At 43.8% G+C, this 15537-nt stretch overlaps 1 protein-coding gene across 1 annotated transcript; it reads right to left on the bottom strand.

The window, feature by feature from the left end:
- Positions 1-724: 724 nt before the first annotated feature.
- LOC133974018 (uncharacterized) lies at positions 725-4946 on the bottom strand. Its single transcript, XM_062412112.1, has 2 exons — positions 1223-4946; positions 725-902 (listed from the first exon to the last, which is right to left on the bottom strand). The coding sequence occupies exon 1, from the start codon at positions 4888-4890 to the stop codon at positions 1495-1497; it is 3396 nt and encodes a 1131-aa protein (XP_062268096.1). The 5' UTR covers positions 4891-4946; the 3' UTR covers positions 725-902; positions 1223-1494.
- Positions 4947-15537: the final 10591 nt, after the last annotated feature.

The raw sequence follows: 15537 nt of genomic DNA, 5'->3' as shown, positions 1-15537 counted from the left end.
TAAGCGCCTTTCTGTGTTTCCTAACAAACTACGTAGAGCTCATATGCTTTAATAAGGGTTATTATTTGTATTGCTTTGCATTTGAGCTATGGACACAAATGAGGAGCTGTTTGTTTTTCACTGCTGCCCTGAGTTATTTTAGTCACTTTTAGGTTGTGGTTATTGAAAAAAGGACAACTTTTCCATTCAAGTGAATGCAACATGAGTCATAGTTCTGTTACTTTTTGCACCAATTTTCATACAAACCTGTAGGAATACAAAATATAGTCTAGAAGCTCATCAGACCGTCTGAAGTGATCAAGAAGAGGCGATCACTGTCAGCTCGACCGATGTCCTGCCCTCCTGTCCTATCAGTGAAGTCAGTCAGTAATGTTATGTTGTTTTGCAACGAAAATGGAGGATGCTAAGCAAGCATAACCGTCCCGAGCAGGCAATCACACCAAAGGATCTGAGTAGAGGTGTCTTGAAGTGTTGTTGTTGTGTTCTACACTGTGCATGGTAGAGTAATGAACAATGGTGAGGCTGGTTGTTGACCACGCAACTGCCTTACTTTTCAATGGCAACAAATCTGCAGGCTCAAGCGAGACAGCGGAGGAGGAACCACAGACGAGCGTTCAACACCGTCTGGTGAATGAATATACACTTTGCTGTTTGTATGTACAAAGATACATACGGGGTCATCCCATGTTCCTTAAAATTATGGAGAAATATCTGTCAAGTTATCTGGGTGATGTTTTAATCTGTGCTTGCCCAACTTGAAATGGCACTGTTACACAGAGGACGCAGGACAGCTCAAATCCTTCTCCTTGATTTTATTGAACATGAATCTTTCTGAACATGACCAACAAACATTCCGTAGTCTTATTCGGATTTAGGATTAGGATCAGGATTAGGTTGAAAACCTATTGATAAAGACAAATTAAATCAAGTTAGTTCAAATAAATCAAAATGCCTAATCAAACATTTAAATCAAATCCAAATATCTGTTAGATATCATAAACAAATCTATATAATTACAATATCACTATGATGTAAAACAACAATGGTCTTCCATACAAACATTTTCACCATGTGCGCCTCCACCAAACGTGCTCAAGACGTCACTAAGGACGTCTGCGCCGACCCATGCGCTGTCACATAGAAGACATGACAAACGGGAAAAAGTGCCAGAAACATACGCATTGTGCAAACTACACCTTAGTTCAAAATATAAATAACATACCAATGCGTGCTCTCGTGTCCTCCAATGCACAAACCCTTCATAGCCCGGCCGGAAATCGCGGACCTTTATTTCCTCACCCGTGCTCACTCACCTCACGTGCCGTAATCAGGCAAGTGCCGCCCGGTGTGTGCGCAAATCGAACACGTGTGATTTGCGCATCTCCCCTCCACGCCACTAGAGGTTTTTTAATCTAAATGCGATCTCTGTCTTTACACCTCCCACTTGACCTCCTGGTTGCTCAACCCAAGGAGGTCACACTCTATCTATTCATTCTATCGTTGCTCTTCAACAGGAAGAAGGATGACCAGTCGTCTCACATCCCTGCAGAGAATGGACACAGGGATTCTCTTCAAGAGTTTCCTGGCTCCTTGTCTGCTTGTGTCCCCTGTGCTTGGCTTCATGACTGGAACAGGGTAGCTTGGAAAGGTCCTCACATTTACATCTCTGACGATTCCTCTTCGGTCAGCATTAACACTGACTACCCTGGCCAATTTATATTGACTCCTCAAGGCATTTTGGTCAGCCAGCCAGACCACATCTCCCACTGCAACGTTCCTCTCTCTTGTGTGCCACTTGCTCCTTATGAACAGGTTAGGACCAGCTAGCTGGCACCACTTCTTCCAGAATTTGCTGACCTCTGCTTGTATGGTTTGGAGTCTCTTATATGGGTAACCTTCAAACTTGAAATCTCCCGGGTCTCCTCTCGGGCTGGCTCGTCCCAGTATGAGGGAATTGGGACTGATGTATTCCACACAGTCCTCTCGGCTTTGAATCCTGGCATCTATCGGTCTTTCATTTGCCAGGTTGGCTGCCATGAAGAGGAATGTTTGGAATTCCCCCCATGTGAGAACTCCATCACCACCAAGGTTGTTCAGGGCTCGCTTCACTATCTTGACAGCTGCCTCTGCTGCTCCATTTCTGTGGGGAGAGTCTGCAGGGTGAATCCTCCATGACCACTCTGTTCCATGATTGACAGCTTCCTCTTCAATTTGAGACCTGTTCAGTCTGCTCAGAAATCTGTGAAGCTCCTCCAGAGCAGGTCTGGCCCCTACAAAGTTTGTGCCAGGATCTGTCCACAATTTCCTAGGGTGTCCCCTCAGTGCAGAGAATCTTTGGTAGGCCAGCAGAAATCCCTCAGAAGACTGGTCACTCACAACATCAGTGTGTATGGCTCTTGAAGCCATGCAGCAGAATACAACCCCCCAGACTTTGAGTTTGACCCTTTTCCTTACTTCATCTTTTACCTCATAAGGTCCGAACAGGTCCATGGTTGTAAACTCAAATGGCAATGCTGGGCCTGTTCGCTCTGGTGGCAAGTCACTCATGATCTGCTGGCACTGTTTTGCCCTGTTTTTCCTGCATACCACACAACTGTCTACTACTTGTTTTGCAATTCTTCGACCTTTGATTACCCAGGCTTTTTTCCTCATCCTGAGCAAGGTTCCTGCTATTCCCTCATGGTTTGCCTTGTGGGCTTCCTGTGCCAGCAATGTAGACACCCATGCCTCGTATGGTAAGACGGGCACTGCAGTTTTGTCTTCATCAAACATCTGAATCCTGCCTCCACAAACCAAGAGCTCAGAGTCCGCATCTCTGTATACTGCCAGTCTGCTTAGGGTAGTGTCAGGAAAAGCTACACCTTCCTGAGCTTCACTAAAGAGATCCCTGAGGCCATCTTCACGCTCTCTCACTGTAAGCACAGTTTGCTTGGCCTTTTCCTTTAGTGATGACACTTTATGCTTAGCTTCTTGAGTTCTTGACTGGCTTTTCATCTCTATCCACTTCTTGGCAGCTCGCCATATCCAGGCGATGATCCTGACCAGCTTGGACAAGGAGCTGTAATTCCTCACTTCCAGTAGGTTCTTTATTTCCCATCTCCTGGGTGCCCTTCCTGCCAGAAGAGCTGGATCAGCGGCCATACTTTTCTCTCCACTTTCATCCTTCAGGTCTTTTTGTGGGGCACTTGCTTGGCTTATCTTAGCTTGAGCCCTTGTCATTCCTGCTGAGAATGCCTTTCTCTGGAGTCTGTTGACACTCTCTCTAGCGTGCACTGCAACCTCTCCTGCTGACTTTTTAGGCCACTCCTCCACTGGCCACTTTAGGAACTCTGGCCCATCCTGCCATGTGGAATCCTCCTTTAGATCTTCATGAGTGCCTCCTCTTGTAATGATGTCAGCAATGTTATGCTCTCCAGGGATCCACCACCAGTCTTCAACTGAGCCAGCCTTCTGGATTTCACCCACTCTGTTCGCAAAGAAAGTTTGGTACCCATAACTCTCTCTTTGAATGGCTCCTAGGACTGTTTGACTGTCCACCAGGTGGAGCCATCGCTCTATCTCCAGGCCTCCATGCTTCTCAACGTACTTCCTGAGCCTGGCTGCAAAGACAGCGCCGCAGATCTCAGCCTTGACGGCCTCCCCTTTCTGATCCAGTGGAGTCAGCTTGGCTTTCGACTCTACAAACCGGATATCGACTCCTTTACTAGTGTTCCACCTCAGGTACATCACAGCTCCATATGATTTGTCACTCCCGTCTGAGAATGTGATTCCCCATGGTTTCCCTTTCCAGTGAGCTGGTGTCAGGCTTCTTTGAAACTGAACTTGTCCAAGCTGCGCATACTCCTCAAACAGCTGAATGGCTTCTTCTCTGAGGCTCTCTGACAGTGGTTTATCCCAGGTCTCACGGGTCAACTTCCCTCCTCCTGCCTCCTGGAATGCTCTCCTAACAAGGATAGCGCCCTTCTGTTTCAGAGGTGATACCAAACCGATGGGGTCGTAGAGTCCAGCTACTTGGCTTAACAGGTCCCTTCTTGTCAGCGGGTTAGGCGTTCCAGGTTTCACCTCCATTCTGAGAAGATCCTTGCCTACTCTCATCTTCTTTTTCCTTTTGGAAAAGTTGATCGAGGTCATCATGTAGAGCTTGTCCTCCTCCACCTTGTATCCAATGCCCAGGGCTTTGTTATCTTCATCCCTCATTTGGTTTGGGAGGATGAAGGTTTTCTTCTCCATCCCTTCCACTCTTGATGTCAGGACCTTTGCTGCAGCCTCCGGCCTCCCACTTTGGCCTGACCGGACCCACGGTTTCAGAAAGAAGCCTCCGGCTCTCAGAATTTCTTCAACGCCTTCAGTCATCTTGTCTAGTTCCTCCAGGCTGTTATGGGAAGTTAGAATGTCATCCACATAACTGTCCTTTTCCAGGACTCTGCGCTCCTCTTCCATGTGAGCAAAGATGGCCAATCTTGCTGTCTCCCGCATAGCTACCTGTGCAATGCAACCGGCTGGTCTGTCTCCAATGTTCACCCTTGTGATGGCATATTGACCCATCTCCTCATCTGGATTGTCCCTCCAAAGGAATCGGTGGAGATGCATCTCTCGCTCTTCTAGCCACACTGAATTATACATCTTCCTGATGTCTCCAAGTGCAGCATACACACCTCTTCTGAATCTCAGCAGCACAGCTCTGATCGGGTTTAAAACATCTGGCCCCTTTAGCAGAATATCATTCATGCTCACTCCCCTGCACTTCTGGCTGCTGTTCCACACAAGCCGGACTGGAGTCGTCACTGAGTGAGGGTTTGGCGCCACCAAATGGCTTACATACCACACTGGTCCTGTCCACTTGCTGATGACCTCATTAGTGAGTTTTACGGCTGCGCCCCTCTCAACCATCTCGTAGACCTGGGCTCTGTATGCTGATTTCCACTCTGGCTCCCTCCTTAGTTGTCTTTCTGTTCTCAAGAATGTAGCTTCAACTGCAACTTTGTTGTTGGGGAGCGAGGCAGGATCTTCTGTCCATGGATACTTTGCATCCCAATGCGGCGATGTTGTGTGAGAGTCTCCTTGGACATAGGTGAGTCCTTCTTTTATTATTTCAAGCTCCCTTTCTTCAGCCAGTGTCATTTCCTTTCCTCCTGGTTGGCAGTTTCCACAGCGACATCCTCCACACTTTGGCTCACAGGCTGCTCCGATGCTGTCCCATCTCCACCACTCCAGGAACTCACGGTTTGCAGCAGCTGTAACCGTTTCCTTTGCACTGTCCTTTCGCTGCATACGGGCTGCTTCAGTACTTGGGCTCTCAACTATCTCCTCATACTTGACTGCAGCAGTTCTCATGGAGCGAGCAAAGTGTGTTCTGGACTCATGTGCTGCCACCTCTATCTCCTCGAACAGGTCGGGGTGTGCTCCGCCCACTGTCATTCCCAATGGACTCTCCCACAAGACGAGGTCCCCAACAACTTTAACCCTTTGTGGAGCAAGTCTTCCCTCGCGATGGCTGATGAGCAGATCAATCTTTTCCGGCCTCCTTAATTCCTCAAGCTTCACTTCTGGGAAGAACTTCTGCAACTTTTCCGGCTTGACAACTTTGTGCACCTTGGCAATCTCATCCAGGCCGTAACAGATCAGTTCATGAGCCTTCTCCGCTCCTTTGGGGGTTTTCACTCTGACTCGAAGAAGATATCTTTCCGTGTTCACCTTGATGGTCATTCCGCCTACACCATGCACAACCAGGGTTATTTCTTCACTCCGCAGCCTCAGCCTGTGTGCAGCCTTATGGGTGATATAGTTTGTGTCTGAGGCAAGATCAACAAGAGCTCCAATCTTCTGCCCAGCATTAGCAGTTACCTCCATCAGCATCATAATGACAGGAAGCTCGCACAGGCCACTTTTTTTCAATAGCTGGGACTGGTGGTTCTTCATGCCACCCTCTGTAGCTTTGTTCGTGAATGCCATTCTGCACCTTTCTGCTTGCACTGAGGACAGCTCAGCCAAGAATCCTTCCTGTTCGGCTGTTAGTTTGCTCTTTCTTCTGCCATCTTTCCCACTTCTCTTCTCGTTTCCACTCTTGTTTTCTCCATTGGGGCAAATAAAGTAATGGTGATCTGAGGAGTCTCCCTGCTTACAGTCTTTGTTCCTGCATAGGAAAGTGTCTCTGCAGTATCCATCATCTTCATGACATCCAAGACATTTTCTGCATGCTCCCAGCTTCTTTACAATAGCATTCTTCTCTTGTAGCTTCAGCCCTTTGAACTTTCTACAGAAGAAAATCTTGTCACTGTGCCTTCCATCACCGCAGACAACACACACATCTTCCAGCCCTCCTTTCTTTGTGGTTCTTGTAGAAGCATACTTTCTTTCATATTTCTTCCCAGGTTCTGGTTTCTCCATCTTCTCCACAAACCTTAGCTGGTCAAGTCTCTCTAGGATCTCTTCTTGATTCTTTAGGAACTTCAGGAGCATGTCAAAGTGGTTGTCTGTGGTGACATTATTGCTAGAATTTACCATAAAGGCTAGCCAGTCTCTCTTTACAAAGTCGGGTAACTTGCTCTCAATGGATTTAATGACGAGAGGGTTCTTGATTGCGCCAGAGATTCCCAGCTCTGTGAGGTCTGCTAGGGATTTTTCCACTGCTTGGATCAGGTCGATGACTCTCCTTGGCTGGCTTCCCCTTGCAGGGGGTATTTGCTCCAACTCCTCCAGGATTTCTATGGCAATGGTCGATTTATTTCCATACCGGTTGTCCATGACTCTGAACATATCCTCTGCAGTGTTGTAGGTTGACAGCCGGATATCCTTCCCAATCTTGTCATCCACGCTGCCCAGGAGTTGAATTTTCTTGACCTCGGCTGAGCCAGACGGCTCTCCCTGTCTTTGAAGGCTCTCCCAGTCTTTCTTCCATCTGTGGTATTCTCTTTTGCAGCCTGAAAAGATGGGCAGTGTGGTTGGTTTTATCCTGACAATTGGTTTTGCTGGCGGGGGATGTGCTCTCACTGCTTCAAGTCCTGAGGCTCCTGCAGCCAGCGCATCCTTCGACATCCTCCGTGCAGTGACAAACTCAGCCTTCCTTAGTTCAAGGTTGCCGTTCAAAGCTTTCAGGTCCTTGACCCTGCCATCTAGCTCCTTTCTTTCAGCCTTGGGGATCCACCGCTCCCAGTTTGACATAACTCTGGCAGCCTCATTGATCCTTTTCTCCAGTAGAGTCAGGTGCATCTCATATGCATCCAGGTGAGTACCCTCCACAGGTAACTTCTCCGCCCGACTGCAGGCCTTCTCTCCTTCAGTGATTGCAGTTGTGATAGCGTATTGGCCATATCTGGACCACAGGTTTGTTTGGACAATTCTTCTCACCTCTCCAAACCTTGCTTCTGCTTCGTTAGCGGCTCTCTCAACGTCTAGCTCCTCCCTCTCTTCAAGAACCACGTCTTCCTCTTCTGGCTCTTGAGACTCAGCCAAAAGCCCTGTCTTATAAACATCATTCGCTTCAAGAACGATTTTCCGGCAGTATGAGAGCTCGGCGAACTCCTCCCTCAGCTCTGCTTCCACCATGCTGTCTGCCCCTTTGCTGAGGAAGTTGGCCTGTCTGGTGAAGGTGCTTTTCGCAGCGGTTCTCTCCTTCTTGAGCTGCTTCACAGTCTTCTCCACGACGTCTTCCGCCATCTTGTCCTCACGGACCAGCACAGCTCTCTTCTCCTGCGTCAACAGCTTTTCCTGGACTTCCAAGGCCTTTTATCCACTTCTCCAAGCTGCTCCGCTGGTTTTCAACTGTCAAGTTATCTGGGTGATGTTTTAATCTGTGCTTGCCCAACTTGAAATGGCACTGTTACACAGAGGACGCAGGACAGCTCAAATCCTTCTCCTTGATTTTATTGAACATGAATCTTTCTGAACATGACCAACAAACATTCCGTAGTCTTATTCGGATTTAGGATTAGGATCAGGATTAGGTTGAAAACCTATTGATAAAGACAAATTAAATCAAGTTAGTTCAAATAAATCAAAATGCCTAATCAAACATTTAAATCAAATCCAAATATCTGTTAGATATCATAAACAAATCTATATAATTACAATATCACTATGATGTAAAACAACAATGGTCTTCCATACAAACATTTTCACCATGTGCGCCTCCACCAAACGTGCTCAAGACGTCACTAAGGACGTCTGCGCCGACCCATGCGCTGTCACATAGAAGACATGACAAACGGGAAAAAGTGCCAGAAACATACGCATTGTGCAAACTACACCTTAGTTCAAAATATAAATAACATACCAATGCGTGCTCTCGTGTCCTCCAATGCACAAACCCTTCATAGCCCGGCCGGAAATCGCGGACCTTTATTTCCTCACCCGTGCTCACTCACCTCACGTGCCGTAATCAGGCAAGTGCCGCCCGGTGTGTGCGCAAATCGAACACGTGTGATTTGCGCATCTCCCCTCCACGCCACTAGAGGTTTTTTAATCTAAATGCGATCTCTGTCTTTACAATATCACACTTAATAATTAGCTATTTTTAAGCTTTTATTTTTATTTTCAGCTCTTATTTACTCAATTTACTATATTTCACTTAATTACACATTAACTAAGTTTTCAATTTCCAGGACGAATAGATTTTCACAGTCATTGGAAAACTTTCTTCAGAACCAACTCTCCATTTCAAATGAATCACTAAATTACTTACTCTAAATCTGCAAAGACAGTCACTAAGTGTCTTCTTCAATAAAGGTTACTTCAATCTTATCACTGAAACTGCTTAGTTCTCTGTTGTTTGGCCGATGGAACAAAGCTAGTATGCTAAATTTTTCACTTTGTCAGGAAAATTCAGTCAAGTTCCACCGCAAAGCACACATTCAGTACCATAAATGTGACTGATCCCCCCCCCCCCCCCCCCCCCCATCGAGATCCATGAATTATTCCCTAGGAAAAGAGTATGAAAAGTTGAAAAACACCCTCTTGCAATGTTCAAGAAAGAAAAAAGCCTAAATCTCCCCCCTGAATAAAATCGGCCTCTTCCTTTACCCATACCACACCCTTTTCTCATGGAAACCATGTATTTTGTGTAAATTGCTTACAAACAAACAAATGGTCAGGTAAACATAACCTCTTTAGAGAAGTTATCAAAAATGGGGATGACAGGAATTAAGGAGATGGTTGTTAAAAAACGTTTTAAAATCCTTCCTGACATGACTTTATGGTGTTGCATTAGTATCTTAATTCTCTCTAGTTCAAATAATGAATAGGTTCTGTTCAGATTAAAACTGTCACAAAGATAAAAACACAGAGATGAAAAGCTCTTACCTTGGCTTTACACAGAAGATGAACACATCTTTGCTGAAATTAGCAAACAAAAATCCAACTGTGCTTCATGGCAAACAGGTGCACACCAATATTAGAGTCAAGGTAAGTGGGCACATAGATCAGAGGGGCTGGGTTAGACTGGACAGTGTGTGTCCATGTTTGCGTTTTGGGGTGGGGCTATATTATGGGAAAGAATAATTTTCCAGGCTTTGTGTACGAAGACCATTTGCATTGATGGCATGTCTCCACGTAAGCTGGAGCAGTCAGCACATGCACAGAGCCTCTTAATTTCCATGGATAAATGTATAATCAAATCGCGTGCTCTGCCTCAGGCGGTCAGACAATAGATGCCTGTTACATGTAGCCAGTCCTGTTCAGTGCTGAATCCACAGGATGAGGAACCTTCGCCATCACAATGAACTCACTAAAGATTTTCTGTCTCAGGTACACAAACTTCACCTGAGAAATTAGATTTCATGTAAAGCTATACTTTATAAAGATTCAAATTCAAAGATCTTTATGGTCATTATACTCAGGTAAAATAAAATTGTATAAGTCTTCTCTCAAATCTATTGTGTACAAATATAGAGAAATATAAGCATGAAAAATAGCAGCAAATAACTTTATAAAGAAGATAGAATTAGACATTCTTTCAAATAGTACAAGCATTTTTAAGTTGCAGTCCCTGTGTGGGCTGTGCATTCTGTGTTTTTTTCAATCCATAATGTGTGTCAAAGTGCTTGATGTGTTTGTTATGAGAGTTCCATAAAAACAAAGCCAGAATAGAAGAGAGGCGAGCCGCTGCGTCTTTATATGCTTTTACGTAGAATAATGTAATATAAATTGTGGTCTTGCTATTTTTAGTTTAGCAAAAGAGAACCACTGTTCATGAAAGGTCATAAGAAAGTACTGAACAGTGTGGGGTTATTGCAGCAACTTAAGTACAATGATGTGAAAAATGTATTTCTGTCAGACAACTCACGTTTGATCATGTAATATATTTATAACAGATTTAGTGTTTGGCGTCTAGGCTCCAACTTAATTACTCCCCCATATGATTACACAGGAATGATGGGAGTGATGAGCAAATACTTGTAACCCCCCGTTGGAGCCTACAGGTGGATGCTGGGCCTACAGGTGGATGCTGGGGTGGTGGAGGGACTGAAGCAACAGGTAGCAATACTGCAGCAGCAGTGCGAGCAAGAGGGGTTGATGGGAAATGTCTCTCTGGTTAAATAGACCACCTGATAAGGTGGGTGTATATTATAGATGGTTGTGGAGATTGAGGTATGTCACATGATGTATGTCACGTGATATATGTCACGTGATTGGCGCAGCGCATCTCGAGTTGCCTGCCAGAACTAGCTCGCAGGCGTCGCCATATTTATCGCTGACAAACATGATTTCTCATTACGTCTCTTCTCATTTTAGCCATGCAACACAGAGGATCCAGTGTATGGAGAGCTGAGTATAGAAACTGAAATTTTGTTATTTCTTTACTTTAGCAAAACTAGCACATGTTGTGTATTTTTCAGAGACACAAAGATGATGTAATGATCCTTGCTTTGGCCTCTGCTACAGTCAGTTGTGTCTGTAAGTGTTTTATTAGTTTATTCCTAATGTAAACTGTTCAATTAAGAAGTTACATTTCAAGACTGACTACTGTGACGGGCTTATACCTAAAATAATAGATAATAGGTGCATTCTGAGCTGAGTAACAATTCCTGTGTTATCGTTGCTCTTCATTGTTAACCCTGTTGGGAAAATTGACAATAGCAGGCTATGCATCACTCCACAGGCTCATTAGATTAGGTCTTTGTTTATTTTGAACATCTAACAACATAATACATATATGCAAGTGTGGAGGTGAGGGGGCGGGGAGAGCACCCTCACCTGCAACACAGAGGATCAATCAGCGCAGTTGAGAGCTGTTAGCTGAATGATCCTTACACTTAAAAAGGGCAGCGTCTTCGCTGCCTCAGGTCCCCTCAGAGACTCAGAGAAGAAGGAACCAGGGAGAAGCCGGAAAAGCTGGAAAGCTTGTCACTTTGTAGATGTTAAAGTTTATATTTGTTTGTGCACGTGTGTGGTGACAATTAAGATGTGGAAAAGAAAACATTTCGTCTCTGGCTGTGTGTTGGAGAGCCCCGTGGCAAGCACACTGGAGCCCAACATGGGGCTCTACACAGCCAGAGACACGGACCAGCAGACGGAGTGGGAGCTGGTTTGGATGATGGAGGACGTGGTGGCCGCGTACCGGGAGGAGGGAGCGGCGTACAGAAGGGAGCTGGAGGTGCTGTGAAGCCAGCGTCCCCTGTCCCTGCTACTAGACTGGCGGTGTAACCAGCGTCCCCTGTAGCCCCTGTCCCGTGTTCCTCGTCGCCAGAGGACCGACGCCTGCAACCCCTGTCCCGTGTCCCCCGTCAGTGGAGAGACTGACGTCTGCAGCCCCTGTCCCGGGTCCCTCATTGCCAGAGGGTCCGACGCCTGCAGGATCCAGAGAAGGAGGAACCTGAGAGAAGCAGGAAAAGCTGGAAAGCTTGTCACTTTGTAATGTTAAAGTTTATATTTGTTTGTACACGTGTGTGGTGACAACAAAGATGTGGAAAACCAATACATTTGTCTCTGGCTGTGTGTTGGAGAGCCCCTGGCAAGCACCACTGCCACAGTAAGTAAGAAAAAGGGGCACTGGAAGTGCATACTTATTGAGCGCTACCCCCTTTCTCCATATTTCGTGAAAACATTTTGTGAAATGCCACAATATTCCCACTTTCATCATAAACAGCTCAAACTCAATCACTAAAAATAAACTTCCATGACACAGCGAGGGTAGATAAACAAAATTTAGGTAAATCAAGTATTTTACATATCCTATTCTGTCTTACTGTGCTATTTCCCCTTCACAATTAAATTCAAATTTATAGCTTGTCGGACATGTTTTCATATTGCCATCACAGCCGTTCCATAGTCAGGGTAGGAAATTTACATATTTTGTAGGGGGAAATTTTTGTCCACACTGACTGAAATCCAGGTGCATTTAAAAAAAACACTTTTTGAAACTTGTGAAATAACATTTAACCTTTATTCAAAAATAATAAATTTACTTATTTAGGCTTACAGTATATGAACAATTGCCATCAAATGGCAATAATAAGACTATTAGGCAGGAGTCTACAGATTCAAAGTGTTTTCTGAGATTTTTTTAACAAAAAACAAACAGAAAACAGTGGTTATTTATTGATATTATTAATTTTTTTTAAACAACTATTAACAATAAGAACTTTTTTATAATTATAACTTATTATATTTATTGATTTTGTTGTTACCTTTAATCATGTTGTATCTACCTATTACAGGAAATACGAAGGACAGACAAGACAAACAACAAAAATAAAACACAAAAAAAAGGCTATACATACATTAATTAATTCAATTTGCAAACAAAAAGCTCAGCAGGACTCTAAATTAAAAAGTACATATTAAGTTATATGTACAGTGGAGAAAAATAATATGACGGAGACTGTGTTTGGTGATCCTCAACATTTCCCCTCACACTCTCAGTAGTCACAGGTCTAATTAGAAAGCGCTCAATTTTTCGTTCGGTTCTTCACGCACACGCAATCAATCAAGGCGAAAATCTAAAATACTATATGGCAACTGGACCAGGTCATTAAAGTTCATTAAATTATCATTATTATTAGAGGAAATTGTAAATAACCCAAATATGTTATTTTTAATATCGGCAGAAATGTGTTTCTGTAATTTTTATTGTGAAATGTTACATGCTTTTATTATGAAACGGTTCTGGTAGAGACGCAGACTTCCTGTTATGACAGTAAGTTCGCTACAGAAAAGTCTCATGTTTTAAGCGACCCTCCGAAGAGGTACAAGTTCTTACAGATTCTTTAAGGTGTTTTAAGGTGTTTAAGGTTTTGTACGGTGTGGAATAAACCACCAGAACATCAGTTAAGTGTCGACTAATTTTCGGGGATCTGCTACAGAAATTATGGGGGCATTTTTTTTCCTCTACTAGTAATCAGGGGCAAAATTATATTTCCAAGTGGCAGTTTTGCCCTTTGCCCTTGGAGAGACAGTGAGAACTGAGCACGGAAAATGGTCTGAGCTATAGAGGTGGCGTTTTCTCCCGTTAAACTGAATAAACACAGCTAACAAGCAAGCCCCTGTTTGTGAGGCAATGTATTGTCCATATTGTGCATTTTTGTGTGTCAGCTATGTGCTTGTTTTGCTAAGTAGATGTTATTTCCTGCATTCTAGTGGATTTTTGGGTGGTATGCTAAAGATGTGCCATACCTGAACTTATTCTGATTCATGTTCATCTGATCATGACTTGTAGGGCCTTCTAGTTTTGAACTGAACATTCAACCTGAAAACTATTGTTGTGCCTCAATTACCGTCTATGTACCACAATATAGCCTAATTAATAGACCTGTGTTTACGACTTGACCAAGGTAGGTTGATTTACATTTTGATTACAATGGTATTCAACTAATTCTTAACTGAAAACAAACCTATATTGTTAATAATTGTATTCTTAAGAGCAGTTAATGATTTATGTTCAGCAAAAAATGACACAAGATTAGTTAAAGAGAAATATTTGTCATTATTCAAAGCCTACCACCACATGTTCCATCAAACAAAAAAGTGCAACAAATAAAGTGCATAAAGTGCTTAAAGTGCTTAAACAGTAGCCTTTTTAAGAAATACAATTGATCAACACAACACAAAAATAACAAAAAATTAGGTATCAGATGCAGATCAGAAGCTGGTTAGTCATTTTCTAAGATCTGTGGGAAAGGTTTTACTGGCCTGTGGCCTTCTTGGAGGCCTTGATGACCTCTGAGGGGGGCTCCCATCTGAAACAGGGCTCCAGGTTGGCCATCTTTATGGCCATTATTTGGCCCACTTTGGCTCACTTTCAGCACTCTGCCGCACATCTACAAATTTTGCGTGTTTGATAAGTGGCTCTTACAGTGGCAGCTTCCTAAGTGCATAGCCCAAACCACTTGTTAGGAAACTCAACACAGCTTCATGGAATGAATCCACCTGCAGTGGTGTGATGTCACCCTCATCAAGATATCTGTTAAGTTAAGCCCTGGTTGTGAATCCAAGGTTCAACTTTTTCCCTGTACAGATACAGCATATGAGGTTAACATAAATGGTTTAACATACTGATGCAGCAATATCAGCTTGACAAATAGGGCAAGAAATCCAACCAGAAGCTCACTGTTGGAAGGACTACCACAAACCTTAGGTTTCTACTGATGAAGTGACAAAAGGCTAGGTACAAGGCTAAATATCACATTTTATCTATCACATATCACAGTGTATGATCATAATAATAGTCAAACACTAACCTGGCAAATGGTTTGCCTTCTCTTTAGGCAATTTCACAAGGCTCCTCGTGGCATTGCAGAGCTGCTGGAACTATAAATTTGGAACCAAGCTTGCGTATGAATTTCACCATCTATGACAGACTTTTTCAAAAATAGTGTTAGATCCCTGCAGATATCAGCAAGAAACACAGAATGGAAAAAACAGCAAGATTCAAATTGAAAATTGATGACCATACTAGCAGATTTGAAGTAGCTCGCGGGTGGTTTGTAAAGCCTCAGGCTTGTGGTCACACAACGCTCAAGGCTTAGCCAACGAACTGAGATGTGCAGGAGGACCTCCATGTACTGAGCTTCATGCAGCTCACAAAACTCTCTTTCAAACATTTAATTTCCATATCATATCTTTTCTTAAGCTCTGCATTTCAATATTACACTTAATAGTATCAAACATGCATACTTGTCAGGTATCCTTTCTGATTTGATTAAGATTAAGATTAAGATGCATTTATTAGTCCCAAACACATGCACAGACATGCAACGGCACACTCATGCAGGTAGGGAAATTTAATCTCTGCTTTTGACCCATCTGGTGCAGGACACACAGAGCAGTCAGCGACCATGTACAGCGCTCATGGTCGCTACCTTTGAACCAGTAACCGATATCCACTACCATGTTCTCCAAATCAAAACCAGACACCTGCAATGCATTAATCAAATTATAACATTCAATCAATGCATGCAATTAGGATACAAATATAAAGTTACATGTAGAGATGAATCAGGCCTTGACTCATTTAAAAAAATCCCCCTCCTGCCGCTTTGGCGGTGTTATGTGCCACATGACAAGGACAACCATGAATATAGGTGTTGGGGTGTTTCTGGAGTG

This window comes from Platichthys flesus, chromosome 18 (genome assembly GCF_949316205.1).
Source record: "Platichthys flesus chromosome 18, fPlaFle2.1, whole genome shotgun sequence".
NCBI lineage: Eukaryota > Metazoa > Chordata > Actinopteri > Pleuronectiformes > Pleuronectidae > Platichthys > Platichthys flesus.
The sequence above is the reverse complement of the archived record's forward strand: the minus strand, read 5'-3'. Positions and strand labels throughout refer to the sequence as shown.

Bases quoted from the DNA above. Each gene is read 5' to 3' on its own strand.
- LOC133974018 (XM_062412112.1), bottom strand. From the start codon at position 4,890: ATGGTTGAGAGGGGCGCAGCCGTAAAACTCACTAATGAGGTCATCAGC.